The 17,270-nt window shown below is 50.2% G+C and overlaps 1 protein-coding gene across 1 annotated transcript in view; it reads right to left on the bottom strand.

Annotated features, from left to right (window-relative positions):
* The window catches only part of atg2a (autophagy related 2A), a 158,954-nt gene that overhangs the window by 55,314 nt on the left and 86,370 nt on the right, over positions 1 to 17,270 (bottom strand). Inside the window, exons 18-23 of the mRNA XM_085975696.1 lie at positions 16,688 to 16,830; positions 9,177 to 9,328; positions 5,884 to 6,038; positions 4,815 to 4,965; positions 1,873 to 2,075; positions 581 to 736 (exon numbers count right to left, since the gene is read on the bottom strand). Of these exons, the coding sequence (XP_085831822.1) occupies positions 581 to 736; positions 1,873 to 2,075; positions 4,815 to 4,965; positions 5,884 to 6,038; positions 9,177 to 9,328; positions 16,688 to 16,830 (960 nt within the window). The remainder of the gene's footprint in view (positions 1 to 580; positions 737 to 1,872; positions 2,076 to 4,814; positions 4,966 to 5,883; positions 6,039 to 9,176; positions 9,329 to 16,687; positions 16,831 to 17,270) is intronic.

The following is a 17,270-nucleotide window of genomic DNA, read 5'->3' as shown; positions in this document are numbered from 1 at the left end:
TTAGTTGGCCCAGGACACCAGGGAGAACCTCCCTGCTCTTCTTCCAATAGTGGCCGTGGGATCTCTTACATCCACCTGAGAGGGGCAGACGGGGCCTCGGTTTAACATCTCATCCGACAGTGCAGCACTGCCTGGATGATGGGGCTCAAGTCTCTGGAGTGGGGACTCGAACTCACGACCTTGCGACTCACAGAGGCGAGAGAGCGACACCCACTGAGCCACGGTGACCCTCGTGGATCACTGGGCAGTCCCAGTACTGGGCTCTGTGTTTTGTTCTTTAACTCCTTCACTTCAGGCCACAGTGCTCGTCGCCCGGGAATCATTCCGCAACTAACTTTGCCGGTCCTTGGGTGCCTGGTCACCAAACTATTTCAATTGACAAACGAGGTGAAAGGGCCACGGCCCATGGCGGAACAGCAAGCTTGAAAAGAGAGAAGCTTATTGGACGATGCCAAGTTTTAAAAGCCTGGGAGAGTGCGGGAGGGGGGGCTAATACTCCCCTGAAGTTGGCCAACAAGTCAGTCTCCCTGCTGGATACTCTCACGGAGTTCTGCCTCCAGCATTATTAGGGAGGTATCGCCTGGTGGAGACTGAGGGAGACGGGGGTGTTCTGCCGGTTGGAATGAGTGAGGAGTGCGTGTCTGCTGCTGCTCACCTGCTCGTGCCAGCTCTGGTTGGTCAGGGCCATCCGGTGACACAGGGTCGCACCTTGCAGTCTCAGGGCAACCAGGAACTCCTGGGAACAGGAAGAGAAAGGTCAGGCGGCGGAGACGGGGGATACCCCAGTGCGTCCACCAGTCCCCACCCACCGGCCCCCTGACAGCACAGACCGGGTACAGCCCCCCATCCCACCTTCAACAACAGACTGGGTAACAGCCGCCCCCCCGCCAGCACAGACGAGGTACAGCGCCCCCCCGCCGCCCGCCAGCACAGACTGGGTACAGCGCCCCCCCCCCCCCACCCCCACAGACTGGGTACAGCACACCCCCCGCCGCCCCGCCAGCACAGACTGGGTACAGCGGCCCCCCCCCACCCCCCGCCAGCACAGACTGGGTACAGCCCCCCACCCCACCCCCACAGCACAGACTGGACACAACCCCGATCCCTGACCCCCGGCAGCACCGGCTGGGAAAAGCCCCCCACCCCCATCCCCAGCACAGACTGGGTACAGCCCCCCCCCGCCCACCCCACCACCGACAGCACAGACTGGGTACAACCCCAATCCCTGACCCCCGGCAGCACCGGCTGGGTACCTACAGCCAATGTTCCCTGTAATTTCTTTTTGGCCCTGCGCGGTCCCTTTAAGGGGCTGCAGGGGTCATGCACAATATCGCGCATCCGTGCCTTTTACATTGAAAAGCTGGCAAGCCAGCTGCAGAGGTTTCCTGGAGAGCTGCTAGGCCGCGCAGCCTGCAGGGAACATTGCCTGCAGCCCCCGCCGACTGTACTGGCACAGGGCTCATGGTTCTCTCCCCAGACACAGGCCAGGTTGTGAATTGTACAGCTGGGCGATTCTGCTCCTGTAGACAGAGTGTGACAACGTCACGCTCAGCATGATGCCAGCGGTGTGTGTGATTGCTGTATTTCCGAGCCCACGTCACATACACGATGGGCCGAATGGCCTCCTCCTGTTCTGTATGATACCCCCCCACCCCCCAGCGCTCCTTTTTGCAAATTATCTGTGTCCTCTGGTTACCGACCCTCCTGCCAGTGGAAACAGTTTTCCCCCCAACTACTCTTTATAATTGTGAACGCCTCTATTGAATCTCCTTTAATCTTTGCTGCTCTAAGGAGAACACTCCCAGCTTCTCTAGTCTCTCCGCACAGGCAGAACGATCCCCTTGGGTGAGGTCTTGGGAGGCGGAGAAATACCTTGACGCTCTTCTTGGTGTCCAGTGTGGCCTTGATGGCCGCGGAGAGCATGCACGGGCTCCTGTCCCTCCGACCCGCAGCCGCAGAGAGTTTTGGTGACCAGCCCCTCTTCCGAGCACAGATGGTCGGGGCCAGGGCCTGGCGGGGGGCGGTGAAGCTCGGCACTTCCAGCCGCTCCGGCAGGAGGTAGTCCTCGACGTCGGCTGTTTAGTGGCGACGGAGGGGGGGGGGGGGGGCGGGGAGGAGAAAAAGGGCAAAAAGATTAATACAAAAGCAAAATACTGCGGATGCTGGAAATGTGAAATAAAAACAGAAAATGCTGGAAATACTCAGCAGGTCAGGCAGCATCTGTTCCGAGAGAAAGTTAACGTTTCAGGCCGATGACCCTTCGTTAGAATTGGAAAAAGCTGGAGATCGAACAGGTTTTTAGCAAGGTGTAAGGGGCAGGGAAAGCGGGGTGGGGGGGGGAGAAAGAACAAAAGAGAAGGTCTGTGATGGGGCGGAAGGCAGGAGAGATTAAATGACAAAAGGGATGATGGTGCAAGGCAAAAGGAGATGGTCATGGGACAAGTAAAGAAACAAAAGATGACTCTAGATGAAGTGTAAATGGCACTGGCAGAATGATCGACAGCTGCCTTGTGAGAGAGAAAAACAAAAATGGGAAAAAAAAGATTGGTGCCGAGGTTATGGTCTGAAATTGTTGAACTCGATGTTGAGTCCAGAAGGCTGTAAAGTGCCTAATCGAAAGATGAGGTGCTGTTCCTCGAGCTTACGTTGAGCTTCGTTGGAACAGTGTAAGAGGCCGAGGTCGGAGAGGTCAGAGGGAGTGGAGAGCGGAGAATTAAAATGACAGGCCACCGGAAGCTCGGGGGTCACCCTTACGGACTGAACGGAGGTGTTCCGCAAAGCGGTCACTCAATCTGCGTTTGGTCTCTCCAATGTAGAGGAGACCGCATCGTGAGCAGCGAAACTACAGTATACTAATAGCAATCGCAAGACAAGCAAGAAATCGCTGTTTCACCTGAAGGGTGTTTTGGGGCCCTGGAAGTGGGACAGTGGGGGGAGGTATAAGGGCAGGTGTTGCATCTCCTGCGATTAATACCCCCAGCGGGTGGAGGACAGGATAAGCGGGGGGGCACAGTGTGGAGGGGGCCGAGAGGAGGAACGGTGCGTTGAAACACCCACACACAGCTCCCCGAGCACGCCCAGCGTCTTACAGCGGACACACGAACAATGACAGGCAGGTAAAGACCCTCTGGTCCATGCAGCCTGTCCCACCCGAAAACCAAGACAACAATAATTAAGGCATGAAGGCAACCGAAAGATGATCAAAATACAGCAGAGGTATTTAAAAATTAAAGACTTGCATTTCTACAGCGCCTTTCACAACCACCGGACGTGCCAAAGTGCTTTACAGCCCAATGAAGTATTTTTTGAAGTGTGGTCACTGTTGTAATGTAGGAAACGCAGCAGCCAATTTGCGCACAGCAAGCTCCCACAAACAGCAATGTGATAATGACCGGATCATCTGTTTTAGTGATTTTGGCTGATGGATAAATATTGGCCCCAGGACACCGGGGAGAACTCCCCCCCCCCCCCCTGCTCTTCTTCCAATAGTGTCACGGGATCTTTTACGTCCACCGGAAAGAGCAGACAGGGGCCTCGGTTTAACGCCTCATCCGAAAGACGGCACCTCCCTCAGCACTGCACTGGAGTGTCAGCCTAGATTTTTGTGCTCAAGTCTCTGGAGAGTGGACTCGAACCCACAACCTTCTGACTCAGAGGCGAGGGTGCTACCCACTGAACCACAGCTGACTGGTGGACAGGTTGCATCAACTTGGCTCGTGTTCCCTTGAGTTCCGAGCATACGGAAATGACAAACAGGCAAAGACCCACTTGTCCGTCTAGCCTGTCTCAGGTAGCCATGATGCCCTATCCATTACGATACAGACACTCCCAAGCTACCTGGAGCCAGGCAATCTCCTGGGAGAGGCAGAAAACACACAGATAAAAGCCCAGGCCGTTCCTCGCCGACCCCTATAGCTGATCGGAACTGGTTCAGGAGATTGAAGGGTAATTTAATTGAGGCGTTTAAAACGATAAAAGGATTCAATAGGGTAGATAGGGAGAAACTATCACCTCTGGTGGGGGAGTCCATGACAAGCGGTCATAAACTTAAAATTAGAGCCAGGCCGTTCAGGGGTGATGTCAGGAAGCACTTCTTCACACAAAGGGTGGTGGAAATCTGGACTCTCTCCCCAATAGACTGCGCATCAGTTGGAGCTTTCAAGGCTGAGCTGGATAGATTTTTGTTGGTCAAGGGTATCAAGGGATAGGGAGGAAAGGTGGGTAAATGGGGTTGAGGGGCAGGTCAGCCGTGAACTGATTGACTGGCGGAGCAGGCCCGAGGGGCCGACTGGCCTCCTCCTCAGCGTGGTTCTGGATTGAGACAGTGTTTGGGGGTCTGTTGCCCTCAAAACAAAACCCAGTTAGCGAAGACACAGGGCAGCGGCAGCTTAACTTTCATCAACGGGGAAGCGACGCCTGAAAATAAGAATGCTTCTTTTCCTGCCTATTACGCCGAGCTGGTGCGTTTATTGGGCTGGGGTGGAGTGGGGGGGGGGGGGGGGGGGGGGGAGAAAGAGGCAAGGATTGACCAGATAGCTCAATCAAGCCGGGGTTAAATCCAAGATACAGATCAGAAGCAGGCCGATTTCCACCCTCCCCCCCACTAGTCTAGAGGCCTTGGGCCCAACTGAGAACCTCTGGGGGAAGATCAGCTACGCAACACAGACTGGGACCCTCTTTATTTAACCGCGTCGACATGGCTCCCCTACATTCCCGCCCTCGGGCGCGGCTTTGGGAAGAGGACTGCGCGGACCACGTTGGTTTGAAGATCTGGCTTGCCCGCCCCCGCAGAGGGCTCCGGGTCGCGACAGTACCTTTCTGGTAGAGTGCCACTTTGCCGGACTCGATGCAGAGGTAGCTCAGGTCGGGCTGCCCCTTGTAGTGCGACACGCTGAAGATGGTGCCGCTCTCCACGTCGAGGACTAGCTCACCGTGAGCCCCGCTGACTGGCTTCCCCGCCTCGCCCTGCAAAAAGAACAAAAAAAAGAGACCAGCATCAGGTTCTGACGGCATTCAGGGGGACACACAGTGGACAAGCAATTGCGACTCATTGGGAACGTAGGATGATGTCAGGAAGCACCTCTTCACACAAAGGGTAGCGGGAATCTGAAACTCTCTCCCCCAAAGAGTTATTGAGGCTGGTGATCAATTAAAAATTTCAAGACAGTGCGGCGCTCCCTCAGTACTGCCCCTCCGACAGTGCGGCGCTCCCTCAGTACTGCCCCTCCGACAGCGCGGCGCTCCCTCAGTACTGCCCCTCCGACAGCGCGGCGCTCCCTCAGTACTGCCCCTCCGACAGTGCGGTGCTCCCTCAGTACTGCCCCTCCGACAGTGCGGCGCTCCCTCAGTACTGCCCCTCCGACAGTGCGGCGCTCCCTCAGTACTGCCCCTCCGACAGTGCGGCGCTCCCTCAGTACTGCCCCTCCGACAGTGCGGCGCTCCCTCAGTACTGCCCCTCCGACAGTGCGGCGCTCCCTCAGTACTGCCCCTCCGACAGTGCGGCGCTCCCTCAGTACTGCCCCTCCGACAGTGCGGCGCTCCCTCAGTACTGCCCCTCCGACAGTGCGGCGCTCCCTCAGTACTGGCACCGGGAGTGTCGGCCTGGATTATGGGGCTCAAGTCTCTGGAGTGGGCCTGGGAACCCACGGCCTTCTGACTCAGAGGCGAGAGTCATACCTACCAACCGAGCCAAGCTGACACACCTCCCACTGCTGGCCTGCAAGATCAGGCTGCGGTCAACCTGCCCTGGCCACAATAAGATGGTGGACTAGCAACACTGACCCTGCTGGGAAGTGCTCACTGCATTTGTAACGGCACTGCCAACATAATGAGGGCTTAGCTGACCGAGGTTGGTTGTCGCCCTCCTGTCTCCATCCAGCTCACCTTCGAGTCAGTAAGGACCGTGACCCTCCCTTTTCCAATGTTCACGACGGCCGACAGCAAGCTCTGCGCTCTCCCCCTCCTGGCCTCCATCTTCCTTCTCCTCCCATTCTCTTCAACCGCGTAGAAGTGGGAATCTTCGTCCTCGGAGTCAGAGTCTAGCGGCAAAGGGGAGCTCGTCAACAGCTGCAGGACATGTTTCCCAAGCCTCACACAGAACCATGTCATTCAACAATTTAATCCTTAGCTACGTCCCAAAATATCCCCAAAGCCATCGATACGCAGAATTTTTCAAGGGGCTGAATGGCCGACTCCGGCTCCTGTGTGACAGGCTCGTGGGGCTGAATGGCCTCCTCCTGTTCCTGTGTAACAAACTCGAGGGGCTGAACGGCCTCCTCCTGTTCTGTGTAACAGACTCGAGGGGCTGAACGGCCTGCTCCTGTTCCTGTGTAACAGGCTCAAGGGGCTGAACGGCCTCCTCCTGTTCCTGTGTAACAGGCTCAAGGGGCTGAACGGCCTCCCCCTGTTCCTGTGTAACAGGCTCGAGGGGCTGAATGGCCTGCTCCTGTTCCTGTGTAACAGGCTCAAGGGGCTGAACGGCCTGCTCCTGTTCCTGTGTAACAGGCTCAAGGGGCTGAACGGCCTCCTCCTGTTCCTAATGTAACAGGCTCGAGGGGCTGAATGGCCTCCTCCTGTTCCTAATGTAACAGGCTCGAGGGGCTGAATGGCCTCCTCCTGTTCTTATGTAGCAGTTTCCAGGGTCTGAATAGCCTACTCCTTTACAGGGCGATCACAAGCACGTTAAACTAGTAAATGTGGGGGAGGGCTCAGGTGGAAATTGTAGGACAAATAGCAGTTCAAAAACAAATGAAAGGGAGGAGAGTTGAGTAACAGTCAGAAAATGGCCCAGAAATTCGGGTCTCCACAGGTGAGTACGCATGGGGTACTCACCCGTAAGCCCAATGGAAGTGCCGGTTTCATGCATGCACTGCGCATGCGCGGGAAACCTGCACTTCCGTTCCCCTGAAAGAAGGGGTTGAGGTGGAACGCGTGCGCCGGAGAGGCAGCGCGTGCGCATCGAACTTACGTTTTTTTTGCAGGTTTTCCCGGGAGGGTAAGTCTCCAGGAGTTACACTTTTAAAAAGCAGGCGCAAGGCCTGCTTTTTACAAGGTTAAGTGGTGAATTAATTAAAATTAAAACATTTTTCCCACAGTTTATTATTTTTATATACTTTAAAGAAAGGTAAGTGTATTTTTAGCCTCGTTAGAAAATGTAATTTTTTCAAAAATTTAAATTGTTTAAAATAGTTATTTCATGTAATTTATAGTTTATTTTAAAAATGTGATTTAAAAAAAAAATTATTTGAAGATTTAGTGATGTTTTGGGGCTTATAGTATTTATAGGTTTGACAGGTTTTCCTGTCAAACTTATGAATGAAGCATTCCCTGCTACCATTGGCTCTCCATGGCCCACGTGATCCCAGCGGACGCATCGAACTAACTGCGCCCCTGGGATACGCAAGCACTGCGCGCCGGCAGTTGGAGGAGGCCCAGGATCGGAATCCCACGGGGGCCCACAGCTCAACGGCCGGCGCGCAAGGTAAGTGCAGGTCGGGGGCTTGCACCCGCGGGAAGCCCCCGACCCGAATTTCTGGGCCATTTTAGGAAATTGGCTGAGCGGCAGGAGCCAGAGAGTAGGGATAATGGGCAGGTACTCAAATTGGCAGGATGTGACTAGTGGTGTCCCGCAGGGATCTGTGTTGGGGCCTCAACTATTCACTGTATTTATTAACGACTTAGATGATGGGATAGAAAGTCACATATCCAAATTTGCCGATGACACAAAGATAGGCGGCATTGTAGGCAGTGTAGATGAAAGCATAAAATTACAAAGAGATATCGATAGATTAAGTGAATGGGCAAAACTGTAGCAAATGGATTTCAATGTAGGCAAATGTGAGGACATCCACTTTGGACCTAAAAAGGATAGAACAGGGTACTTTCTAAATGGTGAAAGGCTAAAAACAGCGGAGGTCCAAAGAGACTTGGGGGGGTCCAGGCACATAGATCATTAAAATGTCATGAACAGGTACAGAAAATAATCGAAAAGGCTAAGGGAATGCTGGCCTTTATATCGAGAGGACTAGAGTACAAGGGGGTAGAAGTTATGCTGCAGCTGTACAAAGCCCTGGTTAGACCACACCTGGAGCACTGGGAGCAGTTCTGGGCCCCACACCTTAGGAAGGATATATTGGCCTTGGAGGGAGTGCAGCGTAGGTTTACCAGAATGATACCCAGACTCCAAGGGTTAAGTTACGAGGAGAGATTACACAAACCAGGGTTGTATTCCATGGAATTTAGAAGGTTAAGGGGTGATCTGATCGAAGTTTTCAAGATATTAAGGGGAACAGATAGGTTAGATAGAGAGAAACTATTTCTGCTGGTTGGGGAGTCTAGGACTAGGGAGCACAGTCTAAAAATTAGAGCCAGACCTTTCAGGAGTGAAATTAGGAAACACTTCTACACACAAAGGGTGGTAGAAGTTTGGAACTCTCTTTGGCAATTGATGTTAGATCAATTGTTAATTTTAAATCAGAGATTGATAGGTTTTTGTTAACCAAAGGAATTATGGAATATAGGCCAAAGGCGGGTATAGGGAATTAAGTCGCAGATCAGCCATGATCTCACTGAATGGTGGAACACGTTCGAGGGGCTCAATGGCCTCCTCCTGTTCCTCTGTTCCTATGCAATAGGCTCGAGGTGCTCAATGGCCTCCTGCTGTTCTTATGGTAACAGGCTCGAGGGACTGAATGCCTCCTCCTGTTCCTATTGAAACAGGCTCGAAGGGCTGAACGGCCTCCACCTGTTCCTATGTAACAGGCTCGAGGGGCTGAATGGCCTCCTCCTGTTCCTATTGTAACAGGCTCAAAGGGCTGAATGGCCTCTTTCTGCTCCTAAGTAACTACTTTACCCAACAGCTTAGCATGGAGCTAAGTGACATAGGATGGCGAGCGAGTGGAATAGGGTATCCTAAGGTTACTAGTTTGAACCCGTGTTCCCCTCTCTCTTCAGCCTGATAACTCTAACCTCTTGACACTGAGGAGCAGTCTCGCGGCCTCCCCTGGCACTACCTCCGGCGGTCGAATATCTCTTTTGCGTAGCCTGTACATAAATCGATCGGTCAGTTTGAGACTGGCATCGTCCCTTCCCCTTGCCCCTCCGCGCCCCACCTGCAAACACACAGAAAATCAGAATAGTGCGTTTAAAGCGCTCCAGTTACTAACGGGAACCCTCACCCAGTCTGAACGCTGACTTGCAGAGGCGGAAGTTGTCCTGTGCAAACGGCGGTCCAGGCATGTAGTTCAGAGGGTTGAGCGAGGCGGTGCTCTGTGACATGTCGCTCGAAGCTGGCGCAGCCGGCACCCACATCAGTAGGTCGTTATTAATTCTGAAATTTAGAAAATAAACACACAAGCACATCACAATCCTTCGACCTCTCCATCTGCTGTCATTTCTTCTCAATTTACCCAGAAAGAGCGCCCCCCCTCCCGCCCCACCCCAGCAACACCCCGTTGGGTAGCAACACCATCCTCCCCCCCTTACACATCTGTGGTGCTCAGTACCGGTGCAATTATCACGTGGGTGAAAGGTGCACCGTTAAAGATAGACTTGCATTTCTACAGCACCTTTCACCACCTCAGGACGTCCCAAAGCGCTTTACAGCCAATGAAGTACTTTTGAAGTGTAGTCACTGTTGTAATGTAAGAAACGGGCAGCCATTTTGCGCACAGCAAGCTCCCACTAACAGCAATGTGATAATGACTAGATCATCTGTTTTGGTGATGTTGGTTGAGGGATAAATATTGGGCCAGGACACCGGGAAGAACTGCCCTGCTCTTCTTCCAATAGTGCCGTGGGATCTTTTACATCCACCTGAGAGGGCAGACGGGGGCCTCAGTTTAACGTCTCATTGAAAGACGGCACCTCCGACGGTGCAGCACTCCCTCAGTACATAGGAACAGGAGGAGTCCATTCAGCCCCTCGAGCCTGTTCCGCCATTCAATGAAATCCTGGCTGATCTGTGACCTAACTCCATCTACCCGCCTTTGGTCCATATCCCTTAATACCTTTGGTGAACAGAAATCTATCAATCTCCGATTTAAAATTAATTGATTGAGCATTAATTGCCGCTTGCGGAAGAGAGTTCCAAACTTCCCCCACCCTTTGTGTGTAGAAGTGTTTCCTAACTTCACTCCCGAAAGGTCTGGCTCTAATTTTTAGACTCTGCCCCCTAGTCCTAGACTCCACAACCAGCGGAAATAGTTTCTCTATCTCTATTCTATCAGTTCCCCTGAATCTCCTAAAAACTTCGATCAGATCACCCCTTAACCGTCTAAATTCTAGGGAATACAACCCTAGTTTGTGTAATCTCTCCTCGTAACTTAACCCTTGGAGTCCGGGTATCATTCTGGTAAACCTACGCTGCACTCCCTCCAAGGCCAGTATATCCTTCCTAAGGTGTGGGGCCCAGAACTGCTCACTATACTGCAGGGGTTCCAGGTACATAGTTGATTAAAATGTCATGAACAAGTACAGAAAATGTTCATGACATTTTAATGATCTATGTACCTGGACCCCCCAAGTCTCTTTGGACCTCTGCGATTTTTAGCCTTTCACCATTTAGAAAGTACCCTGTTCGATCCTTTTTAGGTCCAAAGTGGATGACCTCACATTTGCTTACATTGAAATCCATTTGCCACAATTTTGCCCATTCACTTAAATCTATCGATATCCCTTTGTAATTTTATGCTTTCATCTACACTGCCTACAATGCCGCCTATCTTTAGGTCATCGGCAAATTTGGATTTGTGACTTTCTATGCCATCATCTAAGTCATTAATAAATATTGTGAATAGTTGAGATCTCTGCAGGACACATCCTGCCAATTTGAGTACCTGCCCATTATCCCTACTCTCTGGCTCCTGCCACTCAGCCTATTTCCTAACCAGCTCAATAATTTACCCTCAATTCTGTGGGCTTCTACCTTAGATATCAGTCTCTTCTCAGGCTTTATCAAATGCCTTCTGGAAGTCCACATAAATAACATCCATAGACATTCCCCTGTCCATTACTTTAGTCACCTCTTCAAAAAATTTAATCAGGTTTGTCAGGCTTGTCCTAGCTTTCAGATTCATGCTGGCTCTCTCTGAACAACTGAAAATTTGAGGTGTTCAGTCACCCTATCCTTAATTATAGACTCTAGCAATTTCCCGGCAACAGATGTTAGGCTAACTGATCTATAATTCCCCGGTTTCCCTCTCTCGTCAGTCTTAAAAAGCAGAGTGACATGCGCAATTTTCCAATCTAAAGGGACGGTTCCCTGAATCTAGAGTACTTTGGAAGATTATCGTTAGGGCATCTGCAACGTGCTCACCTTCTTCCTTTAAAACCCTGGGATGGAAACCATCGGGTCCTGGGGATTTGTCACTCTTTAGTGCCATTATTTTCTTCATTACTGTTAATTTACTTACGTTAATTTTATTGAGTCCCTGTCCCCGATTCAATATTAGTTTCTTTGGGATTTCCGGCATGCTATCCTCCTCTGCTACTGTAAATACTGACGCAAAGTAATTATTCAACACGTCCGCCATTTCCCCACTGTCATGGACAATATCACCACCTTCAGTTTTTAAGGGGCCAACGTCGCTCCTGACCACCCTCTTTTTCCTAATTTAACTGTAAAAATTCTTCATATTGATTTTGATATCCCGTGCAAGTTTCTTTTCATACTCCCTTTTTGTGGCTCTTACTATCTGTTTTGTGACCCTTTGCTGTTCTTTGTATCTTTCCCATTCGCCAGGATCTGAGCCATGTTTTGCATTTCTGTATGCCCTTTCCTTTAGTTTTACGCTGTCCCTTACCCCTTTAGTTGTCCATGGCTGTTTTTTTTTGGCAAGTGGAGTGCTTGCCCCCTCAGGGGTATAAACTGGTTCTGTATCACATTAAATGCCTGGATGAGTGCAGCTCCAACAACACTCAAGAAGCTCGACACCATCCAGGACAAAGCAGCCCGTTTGATTGGCACCCCATCCACCACCTTAAATATTCACTCCCTCCACCACCGGCGCACCGTGGCTGCAGTGTGTACCATCTACAAGATGCACTGCAGCAACTCGCCAAGGCTTCTTCGGCAGCACCTCCCAAACCCGCAACCTCTTCCACCTAGAAGGACAAGGGCAGCAGGCGCACAGGAACACCACCACCTCCAAGTTCCCCTCCAAGTCACACACACCTTCCTGACTTGGAAATATATCGCCGATCCTTCATCGTCGCTGGGTCAAAATCCTGGAACTCCCTCCCTAACAGCACTGTGGGAGCACCTTCACCACACGGACTGCAGCGGTTCAAGAAGGCGGCTCACCACTACCTTCTCTCAGGCAATTAGGGATGGGCAATAAATGCTGGGCCTTGCCAGCGACGCCCAGATCCCATAAGCGAATTAAAAAAATATATATTTTTTAAACATCTCCTCCTGACCTTCTGTCATTTTACCCATTAACAGATTTGCCCAGTTTACTGTGGACAGTCTCTGCCTCATCCCGTTGAAGTCGGCCTTACCTAAATCTAGAATCTTAGGAGCTGTTTCGCGTTTCTCCCTTTCAAATGCTACGTTGAAATTGATCATGTTATGATCGCTATTGGATAAATGTTTGCACACCGTTAGGCTGTTAACTAAATCTGGACCATTACTAAATCTAATATGGCTTGTCCCCTTGCTGCCTCTAGGACATATTGTTGTAGAAAGCTATCCCGGACACACACAAGAAATTCACTACCTTTCTGACAGGTGCTAGTCTGCTTTTCCCAATCTATATGAAAGTTAAAATCCCCCATTAAAACCACTCTGCCTTTGCTACATGCTTGTCTAATCTTACTGCACCGAGAGTGCCGGCCTGGATTATAAGAACATAAGAAATAGGAGCAGGAGTCGGCCATTCGGCCCCTCGAGCCTGCTCCGCCATTCAATGAGATCATGGCTGATCTTCTGCCTCAACTCCATTCACCGGCCTTATCGCCATATCTCTTGATGCCCTTACTAGTCAGAAATCTATCGACTTCTGTTTTGAATATACCCAATGACTGAGCCTCCACAGCCCTCTGGGGTAGAGAATTCCAAAGATTCACCACCCTCTGTGTGAAGAAATTTCTTCTCATCTCAGTCCTGAATGGCCGACCCTTCATCCTGAGGCTGTGGCCCCTGGTTCTAGACTCCCCAGCCAAGGGAAACATTCTCCCAACATCCACCCAATCAAGCCCTGTAATAATTTTGTATGCTTCAATGAGATCCCCTCTCATTCTTCTGAATTCAAGAGAATACAGGCCTAGTTTACTCACTCTCTTCTCATACGACAGTCCCGCCATCCCAGGAATCAATCTGGTGAACCTTCGCTGCACTCCCTCTATGGCAAATATATCCTTCCTTAGGTAAGGAGACCAAAATTGTACACAATACTCCAGGTGTGGTCTCACCAAGGCCCTATATAATTGGAGTAAGACTTCTTTACTCCTGTACTCAAATCCTCTTGTAATGAAGGCCAGCATACCATTTGCCTTCCTAATGGCTTGCTGCACCTTCACTTTTAGGTGACTCATGTACAAGGACACCCAGGTCCCTTTGAGCATTAGCATTTCCCAATCTTTCACCATTTAGGAAATACTCTGCCTTTCTGTTTTTTCTACCAATGTGGATAACTTCACATTTATCCACATTACAATCCATCTGCCATGTTCTCGCCCACTCACTGAGCTTGTCGAGATTCCCTTGAAGCCTCTTCACATCCTCTTCGCAACTGACACTGCCACCTAGCTTTGTCTCATCAGCAAATTTGGAAATGCTACATTTAGTCCCCTCATCCAAATCATTGATATAGATTGTGAATAGCTGGGGCCCAAGCACCGATCCTTGCAGTACCCCACTAGTCACAGCCTGCCATCCTGGAAAAGACCCGTTTATCCCTACTCTTTGTTTTCTGTCTGTTAACCAATTCTCAATCCATGTTAGTATATTACCCCCAATTCCATGTGTCCTAATTTTGTACACCAACCTCTTGTGTGGGACCTTATTGAAGGCCTTCTGAAAATCCAGATACACCACATCTATCGGTTCCCCTTTGTCTACTCCACTAGTTACATCCTCAAAGAACTCCAATAGGTTTGTCAAACAGGACTTCCCTTTCATAAATCCCAGTTATTGCATCCTTTATAATAGATTCCAGCATTTTCCCAACTACTGATGTGAGGCTAACAGGTCTATAGTTCCCCGTTTTCTCTCTCCCTCCTTTCTTGAATAGCGGGGTTACATTTGTTATCCTCCAATCTGCAGGAACCGTTCCAGAATCTATAGAATTTTGGAAGATGACAACCAATGCGTCCACTATCTCAATGGCCACCTCTTTCAAAACCCTAGGATGTAGGTCATCCGGTCCTTGAGATTTATCGACTTTTAGTCCCATTAATTTTGCTAGTACTGTTTTTTTACTAATAATAATTTCTTTATTCTCATTCTCGCCACACCCTTGGTTTTCTCGTATTTCTGGGAGGTTTTTTGTGTCTTCCTCCGTGAAGACAGAAAAAGTATTTATTTAATTTCTCTGCCATTTCCTCATTCCCCATTATAAATTCTCCCGTCTCTGACTGTAAAGGACCTACATTTACCTTCGCCAGTCTTTTCCTTTTCATATACCTATAGAAGCTTTTACAATTCGTTTTTATATTTTTCGCTAGTTTGTGCTCATATTCCATTTTCCCTTTCTTTATCAATTTCTTGGTCCCCCTTTGCTGATTTCTAAAACGATCCCAATCCTCAGGCTGACCGCTTTTTCTGGCAACTTTATAAGCTTCCTCCTTTGACTTAATACTAGTTTTAATTTGTTTTGTTAGCCATGGTTGGATCACTTTTCCTTTTGGGTTTTTATGCCCTAGAGGAATATATGTTTGTTGCAAATTATGCATTATTTCCTCGAATGTTAGCCATTGTATGTCCACCTTCATACCTCTTAGTGTAGTCTCCCAATCTACCATGGCCAACTTGTCCCTCATACCCTTGTAGTTTCCTCTGTTTAGATTGGGAGACTACACTAAAAGGTGTGGTCTCCCAGGAGTAAAACATACACTTTTCGAGCAAGATTCCGATGATTTAATCTGCGTTTAATAAGTTCAACTTGCCCAAAGGTTTCGCTGATGTTGGGCACGCAGTAGGAGCACTCAAATCCATCATTATAGAATCTTACAGCACAGGAGGTGGCCAGTGAGCCCATCGTGCCTGTGCCGGCTCTTTGAAAGAGCTCTCCAATTACAGGAAACTTTTTTTTATCCGGCACAGACGGGACCGACGTGGTGCCGGTTCATCAAAAATTCCGGATAACCGAAAGCTATAGTAAAAGATACGGAGCTGAGAGCTCCGTATAAAGCAACAAACCCTGTAACAATGGCCACAAGTTGCAAGCGTCTCTGTAGCTTAGCAACAGCTGCAGTCACACCCTTGCACAGCAACACATGGAGGAAGGCAAGTAATAAAAGTTACCTGAACCTACTCCTGAATTTTGCCGGATAAACGACATTTCCGGTTATTTAGGTGCCGGTTAATCGAAAGTTTCCTGTAATCCAACTCCCCCCTGCTCTTTCCCCCGTAGCCAAAGTTCCCGCTAAGCTGCGCAGCAGTTTGGAGGTCCCCTGCAGGCCACTCACCGGCTTTTATATGGGAGAAGCCGCACGTGTGTGAAAATATGAATGGGCCGCGCAGCCACTTAAAGGGACCGCGCACCGAGAAAAAAAAAGAGGGACCATTGCCCACACCCCTGCAAATTTTTCCTTTTCAAGTATTTATCCAATTCCCTTTTGAAAGTTACTATTGAATCTGCTTCCACCGCCCTTTCAGGCAGCACGTTCCAGATCATAGCGTAAAAAGAATTCTCCTCATCTCCCCCTCTGGTTCTTTTGCCAATTATCTTAAATCTGTGTCCTAGAATCATAGAAGGTTACAGCACGGAAGGAGGCCATTTCGGCCCATCGTGTCCGTGCCGGCCAACAAAGAGCTACCCAGCCTAATCCCACGTCCCAGCTCTTGGTCCGTAGCCCTGCAGGTTACAGCATCCCAAGTGCACATCCAAGTACTTTTTAAATGTGGTTAGGGTTTCTGCCTCTACCACCCTTTCAGGCAGAGAGTTCCAGACCCCCACAACCCTCTGGGTGAAGAAAGTTCCCCTCAAATCCCCTCTAAACCTTCCACCAATTACTTTAAATCTGTGCCCCCGGTTTTTGACCCCTCTGCTAAGGGAAATAGGTCCTTTCTATCCACTTTATCTAGGCCCCTCATAATATTATACACCTCAGTAAGGACTCCCCTCAGCCTCCTCTGTTCCAAGGAAAACAGACCCAGCCTATCCAGTCTTTCCTCAGAGCTAAGATCCTCTACTCCCGGCAACATCCTTGTAAATCTCCTCTGTACCCTCTCTAGTGCAATCACATCTTTCCTGTAATGTGGTGACCAGAACTGCACGTGTCCTCTGGTTACCGACCCTCCTGCCACGGGAAACAGCTTCTCCCGATCTACTCTATCAAAACCCCTCATTAACTCAAACACCTCTATTATATCTCCCCTTAACCTTCCCTGCTCGAAAGGAAAACAATCCCAGCTTCTCCAGTCTCTCCGCATTACATGAAAGCCCTCATTCCTGGTGAGATGACGGCTCTTGGGATACTTAAAACCAAATGCGAGGTTGCGCGGCTCGGAGCCTCCCCGGCCCACCTGTTGTAGATGCTCTCGTAGAATTCCTTGCTGGGCAGCAGTAGGTGCAGGGCGGGCAGGGTCAGCTCCAGGACGTACTGGGACATGCCCAGCGTCTGAGACTGGAACTCGGCCATCTCCTCCGGGTCTCCCGGGATCACCATCTGTCGATCAAAAATGACCCGCTGTTATTCACCGACCGGAGGGTTGGGGTGGGAGGCAGTGTCCTCTTTAAGCTGCGCGGCCTCGCAGCGGTCTGGCATTCCCCCGCAGCCGGCTCACCGGCTTTTGAGTGGAAAATCCACGCGTGCACGGAAATTTGAATGGGCCGCGGAGCCCGTTAAAGGGACCGTGCACCCAAAAACAATTTAAGGGAACATTGGTAGGAGGGAATATTCAACTGAGGTGGGAAATGATGGCTGAGTGGTTTATGGGATGTCAGGATTCAAGGCAAGTGATGGCTGTGCGGTTACTGGGATGGCAAGTGATGGCTGTGCGGTTATTGGGATGGCAAGTGATGGCTGTGTGGTTTATGAGATGGCAAGTGATGGCTGTGTGGTTTATGGGATGGCAAGTGATGGCTGTGCGGTTACTGGGATGGCAA

This window comes from Somniosus microcephalus, unplaced genomic scaffold (genome assembly GCF_052327205.1).
Source record: "Somniosus microcephalus isolate GS21.2 unplaced genomic scaffold, FLI_Smic_1.0 unresolved_chr2, whole genome shotgun sequence".
NCBI classification, from domain to species: Eukaryota; Metazoa; Chordata; class Chondrichthyes; order Squaliformes; family Somniosidae; genus Somniosus; species Somniosus microcephalus.
The sequence above is the reverse complement of the archived record's forward strand: the minus strand, read 5'-3'. Positions and strand labels throughout refer to the sequence as shown.